Source organism: Triticum aestivum, chromosome 5D (assembly GCF_018294505.1).
Source record: "Triticum aestivum cultivar Chinese Spring chromosome 5D, IWGSC CS RefSeq v2.1, whole genome shotgun sequence".
Classification (NCBI taxonomy): domain Eukaryota; kingdom Viridiplantae; phylum Streptophyta; class Magnoliopsida; order Poales; family Poaceae; genus Triticum; species Triticum aestivum.
In genome coordinates this window covers 454,743,853-454,755,790 of record NC_057808.1, presented here as the reverse complement: position 1 = coordinate 454,755,790, position 11,938 = coordinate 454,743,853, and the positions used below count along the sequence as shown (strand labels likewise).

The 11,938-nt window shown below is 50.8% G+C and overlaps 1 protein-coding gene across 1 annotated transcript; it reads right to left on the bottom strand.

The window, feature by feature from the left end:
• Positions 1–10,205: 10,205 nt before the first annotated feature.
• LOC123125492 (uncharacterized protein At3g28850-like) lies at positions 10,206–11,698 on the bottom strand. The gene has a single exon (XM_044545972.1). It carries the CDS (start codon positions 11,345–11,347, stop codon positions 10,379–10,381), a length of 969 nt encoding a protein of 322 aa, XP_044401907.1. The 5' UTR covers positions 11,348–11,698; the 3' UTR covers positions 10,206–10,378.
• Between the last annotated feature and the right edge of the window lie 240 nt (positions 11,699–11,938).

Below are 11,938 nucleotides of genomic sequence, written 5' to 3'. Positions count from 1 at the left end.
TAATAGGGATCACGACTTGCATGTCGATGAGTATGACAACCGGCAGGAGCCATAGGAGTTGTCTTTATTTTTTGTATGACCTGCGTGTCATTGAATAACGCCATGTAAGTTACTTTACTTTATTGCTAAGCGCGTTAGCCATAGAAGTAGAAGTAACCGTTGGCGTGACAACTTCAAGAAGACACAATGATGGAGATCATGATGATGGAGATCATGGTGTCATGCCGGTGACAAAGATGATCATGGTGCCCCGAAGATGGAGATCAAAGGAGCAAAATGATATTGGCCATATCATGTCACTATTTGATTGCATGTGATGTTTATCATGTTATGCATCTTATTTGCTTAGAACGACGGTAGTAAGTAAGATGATCCCTCACTAAAATTTCAAGAAAGTGTTCACCCTAACTGTGCACCGTTGCGAAGGTTCGTCGTTTCGAAGCACCACGTGATGATCAGGTGTGATAGATTCTTACGTTCGAATACAACGGGTGTTGACGAGCCTAGCATGTACAGACATGGCCTCGGCACACACGCAATACACTTAGGTTGACTTGACGAGCCTAGCATGTACAGACATGGCCTCGGAACACGGAGGACCGAAAGGTCGAGCATGAGTCGTATAGAAGATACGATCAACATGGAGATGTTCACCGATCTTGACTAGTCCGTCTCACGTGATGATCGGACACGGCCTAGTTAAACTCGGATCATGTTTCACTTAGATGACTAGAGGGATGTCTACATAAGTGGGAGTTCATTAAATAATTTGATTAGATGAACTTAATTATCATGAACTTAGTCTAAAATCTTTACACTATGTATTGTAGATCAAATGGCCAACGTTGTCCTCAATTTCAACGCGTTCCTAGAGAAAACCAAGCTGAAAGATGATGGCAGCAACTATACGGACTGGGTCCGGAACCTGAGGCTCATCCTCATAGTAGCCAAGAAAGATTATGTCTTAGAAGCACCGCTAGGTGATGCACCAATCCCTGAGAACCAAGACGTTATGAACGCTTGGCAGCAGCGTGCTGATGATTACTCCCTCGTTCAGTGCGGCATGCTTTACAGCCTAGAACCGGGTCTCCAAAAGCGTTTTGAGAAACATGGAGCATACGAGATGTTCGAGGAGCTGAAATTGGTTTTCCAAGCTCATGCCCGGGTCGAGAGATATGATGTCTCCGACAAGTTCTTCAGCTGTAAAATGGAGGAGAATAGTTCTGTAAGTGAGCACATACTCAGAATGTCTGGGTTGCACAACCGCTTGACTCAGCTGGGAGTTAATCTCCCGGATGATGCGGTCATTGACAGAATCCTTCAGTCACTTCCACCAAGCTTCAAGATCTTTGTGATGAACTACAATATGCAGGGGATGGAAAAGACCATTCCTGAGGTATATTCAATGCTGAAGTCAGCTGAGGTAGAGATCAGAAAAGAACATCAAGTGTTGATGGTGAATAAAACCACTAAGTTCAAGAAGGGCAAGGGTAAAAAGAACTTCAAGAAGGACGGCAAGGGAGTTGCCGCGCCCGGTAAACCAGTTACTGGGAAGAAGTCAAAGAATGGACCCAAGCCCGAGACTGAGTGCTTTTATTGCAAGGGAAGTGGTCACTGGAAACGGAACTGCCCCAAATACTTAGCGGACAAGAAGAAGGCCAGCAACACCAAAGGTATATGTGATATACATGTAATTGATGTGTACCTTACCAGTACTCGTAGTAGCTCCTGGGTATTTGATACCGGTGCGGTTGCTCATATTTGTAACTCAAAGCAGGAACTACGGAATAAACGGAGACTGGCGAAGGACGAGGTGACGATGCGCGTCGGGAATGGTTCCAAGGTCGATGTGATCGCCGTCGGCACGCTACCTCTGCATCTACCCACGGGATTAGTTTTAAACCTCAATAATTGTTATTTAGTGCCAGCTTTGAGCATGAACATTGTATCTGGATCTCGTTTAATTCGAGATGGCTACTCATTTAAATCCGAGAATAATGGTTGTTCTATTTATTTGAGAGATATGTTTTATGGTCATGCCCCGCTGGTCAATGGTTTATTTTTGATGAATCTCGAACCTGATGTTACACATGTTCATAGTGTGAATACCAAAAGATGTAAAGTTGATAACGATAGTCCCACATACTTGTGGCATTGCCGCCTTGGTCACATTGGTGTCAAGCGCATGAAGAAGCTCCATGCAGATGGACTTTTGGAGTCTCTTGATTACGAATCATTTGACACGTGCGAACCATGCCTCATGGGTAAGATGACCAAGACTCCGTTCTCCGGAACAATGGAGCGAGCAACCAACTTATTGGAAATCATACATACCGATGTGTGCGGTCCAATGAGTGTTGAGGCTCGCGGAGGATATCGTTATGTTCTCACTCTCACTGATGATTTAAGTAGATATGGGTATGTCTACCTAATGAAACACAAGTCTGAAACCTTTGAAAAGTTCAAGGAATTTCAGAGTGAAGTTGAGAATCAACGTGACAGGAAAATAAAATTCTTGCGATCAGATCGTGGTGGAGAATATTTAAGTCACAAATTTGGTACACACTTAAGGAAATGTGGAATAGTTTCACAACTCACGCCGCCTGGAACACCTCAGAGAAATGGTGTGTCCGAACGTCGTAATCGCACTCTATTGGATATGGTGCGATCTATGATGTCTCTTACCGATTTACCGCTCTCATTTTGGGGCTATGCTTTAGAGAGTGCCGCATTCACTTTAAATAGGGCTCCGTCGAAATCCGTTGAGACGACACCGTATGAATTATGGTTTGGAAAGAAACCTAAGCTGTCGTTTCTAAAAGTTTGGGGATGCGATGCTTATGTCAAGAAACTTCAACCTGAAAAGCTCGAACCCAAATCGGAAAAATGCGTCTTCATAGGATACCCTAAGGAAACCATTGGGTATACCTTCTACCTCAGATCCGAAGGCAAGATCTTCGTTGCCAAGAACGGGTCCTTTCTTGAGAAGGAGTTTCTCTCGAAAGAATTGAGTGGGAGGAAAGTGGAACTTGATGAGGTGATAGTCACCCCTTCTGAACCGGAAAGTGGCGCAGCGCGGGAAAATGTTCCTGTGGTGCCTACACCGACTGGGGAGGAAGTTAATGATGATGATCATGAAGCTTCGGATCAAGTTATTGAACTTCGTAGGTCCATAAGGACACGTTCCGCACCAGAGTGGTACGGCAACCCTGTCATGGAAATCATGTTGTTAGACAACGATGAACCTTCGAACTATGAAGAAGCGATGGCGGGCCCGGATTCCGACAAATGGCTAGAAGCCATGAAATCCGAGATAGGATCCATGTATGAAAACGAAGTATGGACTTTGACTGACTTGCCCGATGATCGGCGAGCCATAGAAAACAAATGGATCTTTAAAAAGAAGACGGACGCGGATGGTAATGTGACCATCTATAAGGCTCGACTTGTCGCTAAGGGTTATCGACAAGTTCAAGGGGTTGACTACGATGAGACTTTCTCACCCGTAGCGAAGCTGAAGTCCGTCCGAATCATGTTAGCAATTGCCGCATACTATGATTATGAGATATGGCAGATGGACGTCAAAACGGCATTCCTTAACGGCTTCCTTAAGGAAGAGTTGTATATGATGCAGCCGGAAGGTTTTGTCGATCCTAAGAATGCTAACAAAGTATGCAAGCTCCAGCGCTCAATCTATGGGCTGGTGCAAGCATCTCGGAGTTGGAACATTCGCTTTGATGAGATGATCAAAGCGTTTGGGTTTACACAGACTTATGGAGAAGCCTGTGTTTACAAGAAAGTGAGTGGGAGCTCTGTAGCATTTCTCATATTATATGTGGATGACATACTATTGATGGGAAATGATATAGAATTCTTGGAAAGTATAAAGGCCTATTTGAATAAGTGTTTTTCAATGAAGGACCTTGGAGAAGCTGTTTATATATTAGGCATCAAGATCTATAGAGATAGATCAAGACGCCTCATTGGTCTTTCACAGAGTACATACCTTGACAAGATATTGAAGAAGTTCAATATGGATCAGTCCAAGAAGGGGTTCTTGCCTGTATTGCAAGGTGTGCAATTGAGCACGGCTCAATGCCCGACCACGGCAGAAGATAGAGAAAAGATGAGTGTCATCCCCTATGCCTCGGCCATAGGATCTATTATGTATGCCATGCTGTGTACCAGACCTGATGTAAACCTTGCCGTAAGTTTGGTAGGAAGGTACCAAAGTAATCCCGGCATGGAACACTGGACAGCGGTCAAGAATATTCTAAAGTACCTGAAAAGGACTAAGGATATGTTTCTCGTTTATGGAGGTGACGAAGAGCTCGTCGTAAAGGGTTACGTCGACGCTAACTTCGACATAGATCTGGATGACTCGAAGTCACAAACCGGATACGTGTATATTTTGAATGGAGGAGCAGTAAGTTGGTGCAGTTGCAAGCAAAGCGTCGTGGCAGGATCTACATGTGAAGCGGAGTACATGGCAGCCTCGGAGGCAGCACAGGAAGCAGTCTGGATGAAGGAGTTCATTACCGACCTAGGGGTGATTCCCAATGCGTCGGGCCCAATGACTCTCTTCTGTGACAACACTGGAGCTATTGCCCTTGCGAAGGAGCCCAGGTTTCACAGGAAGACCAGGCATATCAAGCGTCGCTTCAACTCCATTCGTGAAAGTGTTCAAAATGGAGACATAGATATTTGTAAAGTACATACGGACCTGAATGTAGCAGATCCGTTGACTAAACCTCTCCCTAGAGCAAAACATGATCAACACCAGGACGCAATGGGTGTTCGATTCATCACAATGTAACTAGATTATTGACTCTAGTGCAAGTGGGAGACTGTTGGAAATATGCCCTAGAGGCAATAATAAATGGTTATTATTATATTTCTTTGTTCATGATAATCGTCTATTGTTCATGCCATAATTGTATTGTCCGGAAATCGTAATACATGTGTGAATACATAGACCACAACGTGTCCCTAGTAAGCCTCTAGTTGACTAGCTCGTTGATCAACAGATAGTCATGGTTTCCTGACTATGGACATTGGATGTCATTGATAACGGGATCACATCATTAGGAGAATGATGTGATGGACAAGACCCAATCCTAAGCATAGCATAAAAGATCGTGTAGTTTCGTTTGCTAGAGCTTTTCCAATGTCAAGTATCTTTTCCTTAGACCATGAGATCGTGCAACTCCCGGATACCGTAGTAGTGCTTTGGGTGTGCCAAACGTCACAACGTAACTGGGTGACTATAAAGGTGCACTACGGTTATCTCCGAAAGTGTCTGTTGGGTTGGCACGGATCGAGACTGGGATTTGTCACTCCGTGTGACGGAGAGGTATCTCTGGGCCCACTCGGTAATGCATCATCATAATGAGCTCAATGTGACTAAGGCGTTAGTCACGGGATCATGCATTGCGGTACGAGTAAAGAGACTTGCCGGTAACGAGATTGAACAAGGTATTGGGATACCGACGATCGAATCTCGGGCAAGTAACATACCGATTGACAAAGGGAATTGTATACGGGATTGATTGAATCCTCGACACCATGGTTCATCCGATGAGATCATCGTGGAACATGTGGGAGCCAACATGGGTATCCAGATCCCGCTGTTGGTTATTGACCGGAGAGGCGTCTCGGTCATGTCTGCATGTCTCCCGAACCCGTAGGGTCTACACACTTAAGGTTCGGTGACGCTAGGGTTGTAGAGATATGTGTATGCGGAAACCCGAAAGTTGTTCGGAGTCCCGGATGAGATCCCGGACGTCACGAGGAGTTCCGGAATGGTCCGGAGGTGAAGAATTATATATAGGAAGTCAAGTTTCGGCCACCGGGAAAGTTTCGGGGGTTACCGGTATTGTACCGGGACCACCGGAAGGGTCCCGGGGGTCCACCGGGTGGGGCCACCTATCCCGGAGGGCCCCGTGGGCTGAAGTGGGAAGGGAACCAGCCCCTAGTGGGCTGGGCGCCCCCCCATGGGCCTCCCCCTTGCGCCTAGGGTTGGAAACGCTAGGGTGGGGGGCGCCCCACTTGCCTTGGGGGGCAAGTCTCCCCCCCTTGGCCGCCGCCCCCTCCCTTGATGGGATCTTGGCGGCGCCCCCCCCCTCCCAGGGGGCCTATATAAAGGGGGGGAGGGAGGGCAGCAACATTACAGCCTTGGGCGCCTCCCTCCTCCCCTGCTACACCTCTCTCTCTCGTAGAAGCTCGGCGAAGCCCTGCCGACATCCCGCTACATCCACCACCACGCCGTCGTGCTGCTGGATCTCCATCAACCTCTCCTTCCCCCTTGCTGGATCAAGAAGGAGGAGACGTCGCTGCACCGTACGTGTGTTGAACGCGGAGGTGCCGTCCGTTCGGCACTCGGTCATCGGTGATTTGAATCACGGCGAGTACGACTCCGTCATCCACGTTCATTGGAACGCTTCCGCTCGCGATCTACAAGGGTATGTAGATGCACTCCTTTCCCCTCGTTGCTAGTATACTCCATAGATGCATCTTGGTGAGCGTAGGAAAATTTTAAAATTATGCTACGATTCCCAACAGTGGCATCATGAGCCAGGCCTATGCGTAGTTACTATGCACGAGTAGAACACAAAGTAGTTGTGGGCGTTGATGTTGCCAATTCTTCTTGCCGCTACTAGTCCTATCTTGTTTCGGCGGTATTGTAGGATGAAGCGGCCCGGACCGACCTTACACGTACGCTTACGTGAGACTGGTTCCACCGACTGACATGCACTAGTTGCATAAGGTGGCTAGCGGGTGTCTGTCTCTCCTACTTTAGTCGGAACGGATTCGATGAAAAGGGTCCTTATGAAGGGTAAATAGAAATTGGCAAATCACGTTGTGGTCATACGTAGGTAAGAAACGTTCTTGCTAGAAACCTACAAACCACGTAAAACTTGCAACAACAATTAGAGGACGTCTAACTTGTTTTTGCAGCAAGTGCTATGTGATGTGATATGGCCAGAAGATGTGATGAATGATATATGTGATGTATGAGATTGATCATATTCTTGTAATAGGAATCACGACTTGCATGTCGATGAGTATGACAACCGGCAGGAGCCATAGGAGTTGTCTTTATTATTTTGTATGACCTGCGTGTCATTGAATAACGCCATGTAAATTACTTTACTTCGTTGCTAAACGCGTTAGCCATAGAAGTAGAAGTAATCGTTGGCGTGACGACTTCATGAAGACACAATGATGGAGATCATGATGATGGAGATCATGGTGTCATGCCGGTGACGAAGATGATCATGGTGCCCCGAAGATGGAGATCAAAGGAGCATGATGATATTGGCCATATCATGTCACTATTTGATTGCATGTGATGTTTATCATGTTTTTGCATCTTATTTGCTTAGAACGACGGTAGTAAGTAAGATGATCCCTTATAATAATTTCAAGAAAGTGTTCACCCTAACTGTGCACCGTTGCGAAGGTTCGTTGTTTCGAAGCACCACGTGATGATCGGGTGTGATAGATTCTAACGTTCGAATACAACGGGTGTTGACGAGCCTAGCATGTACAGACATGGCCTCGGAACACACGCAATACACTTAGGTTGACTTGACGAGCCTAGAATGTACAGACATGGCCTCGGAACACGGAGGACCGAAAGGTCGAGCATGAGTCGTATAGAAGATACGATCTGTTGGAAATATGCCCTAGAGGCAATAATAAATGGTTATTATTATATTTCTGTGTTCATGATAATAGTCTTTTATTCATGCTATAATTGTATTGTCCGGAAATCGTAATACATGTGTGAATACATAGACCACAACCTGTCCCTAGTAAGCCTCTAGTTGACTAGCTCGTTGATCAACAGATAGTCATGGTTTCCTGACTATGGACATAGGATGTCATTGATAACGGGATCACATCATTAGGAGAATGATGTGATGGACAAGACCCAACTTAAGCATAGCATAAAAGATCGTGTAGTTTCGTTTGCTAGAGCTTTTCCAATGTCAAGTATCTTTTCCTTAGACCATGAGATCGTGCAACTCCCGGATACCGTAGGAGTGCTTTGGGTGTGCCAAACGTCACAACGTAACTGGGTGACTATAAAGGTGCATTACGGGTATCTCCGAAAGTGTCTGTTGGGTTGGCACGGATTGAGACTGGGATTTGTCACTCCGTGTGACGGAGAGGTATCTCTGGGCCCACTCGGTAATGCATCATCATAATGAGCTCAATGTGACTAAGGCGTTAGTCACGGGATCATGCATTGCGGTACGAGTAAAGAGACTTGCCGGTAACGAGATTGAACAAGGTATTGGGATACCGACGATCGAATCTCGGGCAAGTAACATACCGATTGACAAAGGGAATTGTATACGGGATTGATTGAATCCTCGACACCATGGTTCATCCGATGAGATCATCGTGGAACATGTGGGAGCCAACATGGGTATCCAGATCCCGCTGTTGGTTATTGACCGGAGAGGCGTCTCGGTCATGTCTGCATGTCTCCCGAACCCGTAGGGTCTACACACTTAAGGTTCGGTGACGCTAGGGTTGTAGAGATATGTGTATGCGGAAACCTGAAAGTTGTTCGGAGTCCCGGATGAGATCCCGGACGTCACGAGAGGTTCCGGAATGGTCCGGAGGTGAAGAATTATATATAGGAAGTCAAGTTTCGGCCACCGGGAAAGTTTCGGGGGTTACCGGTATTGTACCGGGACCACCGGAAGGGTCCCGGGGGTCCACCGGGTGGGGCCACCTATCCCGGAGGGCCCCGTGGGCTGAAGTGGGAAGGGAACCAGCCCCTAGTGGGCTGGGCGCCCCCCCCATGGGCCTCCCCCATGCGCCTAGGGTTGGAAACCCTAGGGTGGGGGGGCTTCCCACTTGCTTTGGGGGGCAAGGCACCCCCCTGGCCGCCGCCCCCCATCCAGATGGGATCTCTAGGGCCGCCCCCCCAGGGGGCCTATATAAAGGGGAGGGGGGAGGGAGGGCAGAACCTACAGCCTTGGGCGCCTCCCTCCTCCCCTGCAACACCTCTCTCTCTCGTATAAGCTCGGCGAAGCCCTGCCGACATCCCGCTGCATCCACCACCACGCCGTCGTGCTACTGGATCTCCATCAACCTCTCCTTCCCCCTTGCTGGATCAAGAAGGAGGAGACGTCGCTGCACCGTACGTGTGTTGAACGCGGAGGTGCCGTCCGTTCGGCACTCGGCCATCGGTGATTTGGATCACGGCGAGTACGACTCCGTCATCCACGTTCATTGGAACGCTTCCGCTCGCGATCTACAAGTGTATGTAGATGCACTCCTTTCCCCTCGTTGCTAGTATACTCCATAGATGCATCTTGGTGAGCGTAGGAAAATTTTAAAATTATGCTACGATTCCCATCAACTAGGTCGACCAGACGGTGGCCAACAGCAAGGGGAGCACCAGATCCGCCGCAAACGCCGCCGCCTCTTCCGTCGCCGCCGTCGCCTCTATCGCAGATCTGAAATCGCAGTCACCGCCGGTGGTGAGGCAGTAGGGAAGAAAGGGGGGCAGTGGCTATGGGTGAGCGAGTGAAAGGGGGGTGAGGCTAATCTGGCGCCGGGACGGCGCGCCCGATTTCCATCTCCCGCCATCCCCCCTCGCCCTCGCCTCGCTCCCGCCCGTGCGACCTCGCGCCGCACTCAGCCTGTCTCGCGAGAAACTGCCGATCCGAGCGTTTCCAGCGAGCCAGGCTCTGGGCTGCTTTGAGAAGCGTGCAATGCAGGTCCAACAGAAAAACCAGGCAACCAAACAGGTCTCTTCCTTCCCGCGCGGGTGTGGTTGGGCTTGATGCGGGCAACCAAACACGCCCCAGAGTTCACAGCCATGGGGCTCGATAGTTTTGTTCGTTGTCGAGGATGTTCAGGGCAACACTTCCTTAGTTCTTTTCACAAAACCTGAGCGCAACCAGTCGGTGTTACCTCGGACACCACAAACCTCATCAGGAGGCACTGTCATCAGTTTGTTTCAGACAGAGTGGCTTCTGCGATTTCACATTTTTCAGTCTGAAACAATACAGAGCAAGTCTGACAAGAACTCACCCTCTGGCTTTGGGATTCAAGTCTGACTCAATACATGGCTGTAGCCTTGTAACTCATCCTCTGGCCTCCGGCAATGCTGCATATTTATCACGGCAGGTCTGAACAACAGATGGGCGTGTCACACGCGCATCAGATCATGTCGTACATACACAACGGCTTCGTCGATTTCACAATTTGCAGGGTGAATGAGCGGAGAACAATGTCTGACAAATTATACAGTACTTACTACAGGTTGAAACAATCGCAAAGAATTTCGCTGTCGCCATGGTAACACACAAAAAAGATGTACATGTCTGTCGGGGGCAGGGCAGGGATCGCCTCAGCTGCACAGGGGGCACGGCACCAGCCCGTTCTCGTTGCATCCGGGGCACGGCACGCGGCTGGCGGCGACGGCGGCGGCCGAGCCGTCGTCATAGAGCCAATGACGGCCGCTGCACCCGCCGCACACGACGAACCAGGCGCCGCCGCACACCGCGCAGGCCGCGTCGCCCGCGCGCCGGCGCGCGGCGCGCCGGAGCATCGGCCGGAGCCGCGACCGCTCGTGCAGCGCCACCACCTCGTCCGCGCCGCCCACGTACCGCCCGTCCACGAACAGCCGCGGCGGCAGGGGCATGCTGGCGCCGTCGCCGGCGCCACCGGGCGGAGGCGGCAGCAGCGCGCGGAGCTCGTCCCGGTAGGGCGCGTGCATGGACACGTCGCGCTCCAGGAAGGCGACGCGGAGCCCGTCGAGCAGGCGGCGCACGGTGGCGCAGTCCTCGAACGTCTTGCGCACCCCGCGCAGCGACGTGGTGTAGAGCACCACGGCGCGCGCCCCGCCGGGCGGGCACCGGCTCTCGAGCCCGGCCAGGGGGTCCTCGTCGCGGCCGCCGGCGTCCAGCGCGGCGGCGATGTCGTCGTCCGCGTCGTCGAAGTCGTCACCGTGGCGCTGGGTCTTCTCCAGCGCCTGGGCGTACGCGTCCACGACGCCGCGGAAGGCGGCGAGGAGGTCCGGGTCGAAGAGGCTCGGCGACTCGAGCTCGGGCCGGCGGTAGCCCCTGCCAGGCTCCCCGGGACAGTCACCCTCGCGGCCGGAGCCCACCTTCATCTTCTTGGCCTTCGGCGAGAAGTTCTCCTTGTCGTCGTCGCCGCCGCCGCCGCCCCGGCAGTCGCCATCGGCCGGCTCGGGCACGTCCTCCGACGGCGCGGGTGCGGCGGCGTCGGGCGGCGGGAGGAGGGCGTTGGACTGCGCGGCGGCGGCGTTGGGGAAGGACTGCAAGGTCCGGAGGATCCGCGATCTGAGGCCTCTCATCCTCCTCCCCGATCAATCTCCTCTCTCACACACTGCGCAGCGGCGGCAATGCGATCCCCGTCTTGATTCAGTGCGGCTGTGGGGTGGGGGCACTGATTGCTGCTGCTTAGGATGCTTCCGCTCTATGCTGGCAATTAAAATTGCGGGCGCAGACGCCAAGATGGCAACAAGAGGGGGTCGCGCAACGGCTAGAAGAGAAGAGCAGGGGAAAATGTGAGTTGCCGTTTTTAAAGCATCGGCTGACGGAGCAGAGCAGCCGAGGGGAGGGGACGTGGGAGCAACGGCTACCGGGGCGACCGAGACCCACGGGGAAATTGAAAAGAAAGGGCGAGCATAACAAAACTTTAAGTTGCGATGCGGAGCGCAAAAGGTAATTTGCCCAAACTCACCGCGATAATTTGTCCACCTCTTTGCTCGGCAAATTTGCGCGCCCGCACCTACGAAGGAAAAATGGGACCACCTGTACAACAATTGTCTGGAAAAAAAGTTTTGGTTTCAAAATCGATTATATATCCCCCACCCATCCACACCAGGCACGCTTCTAACCGACGGTGCCTGCTGCCGCCTTCCTTGCCTAAATCGTCGTCTCCA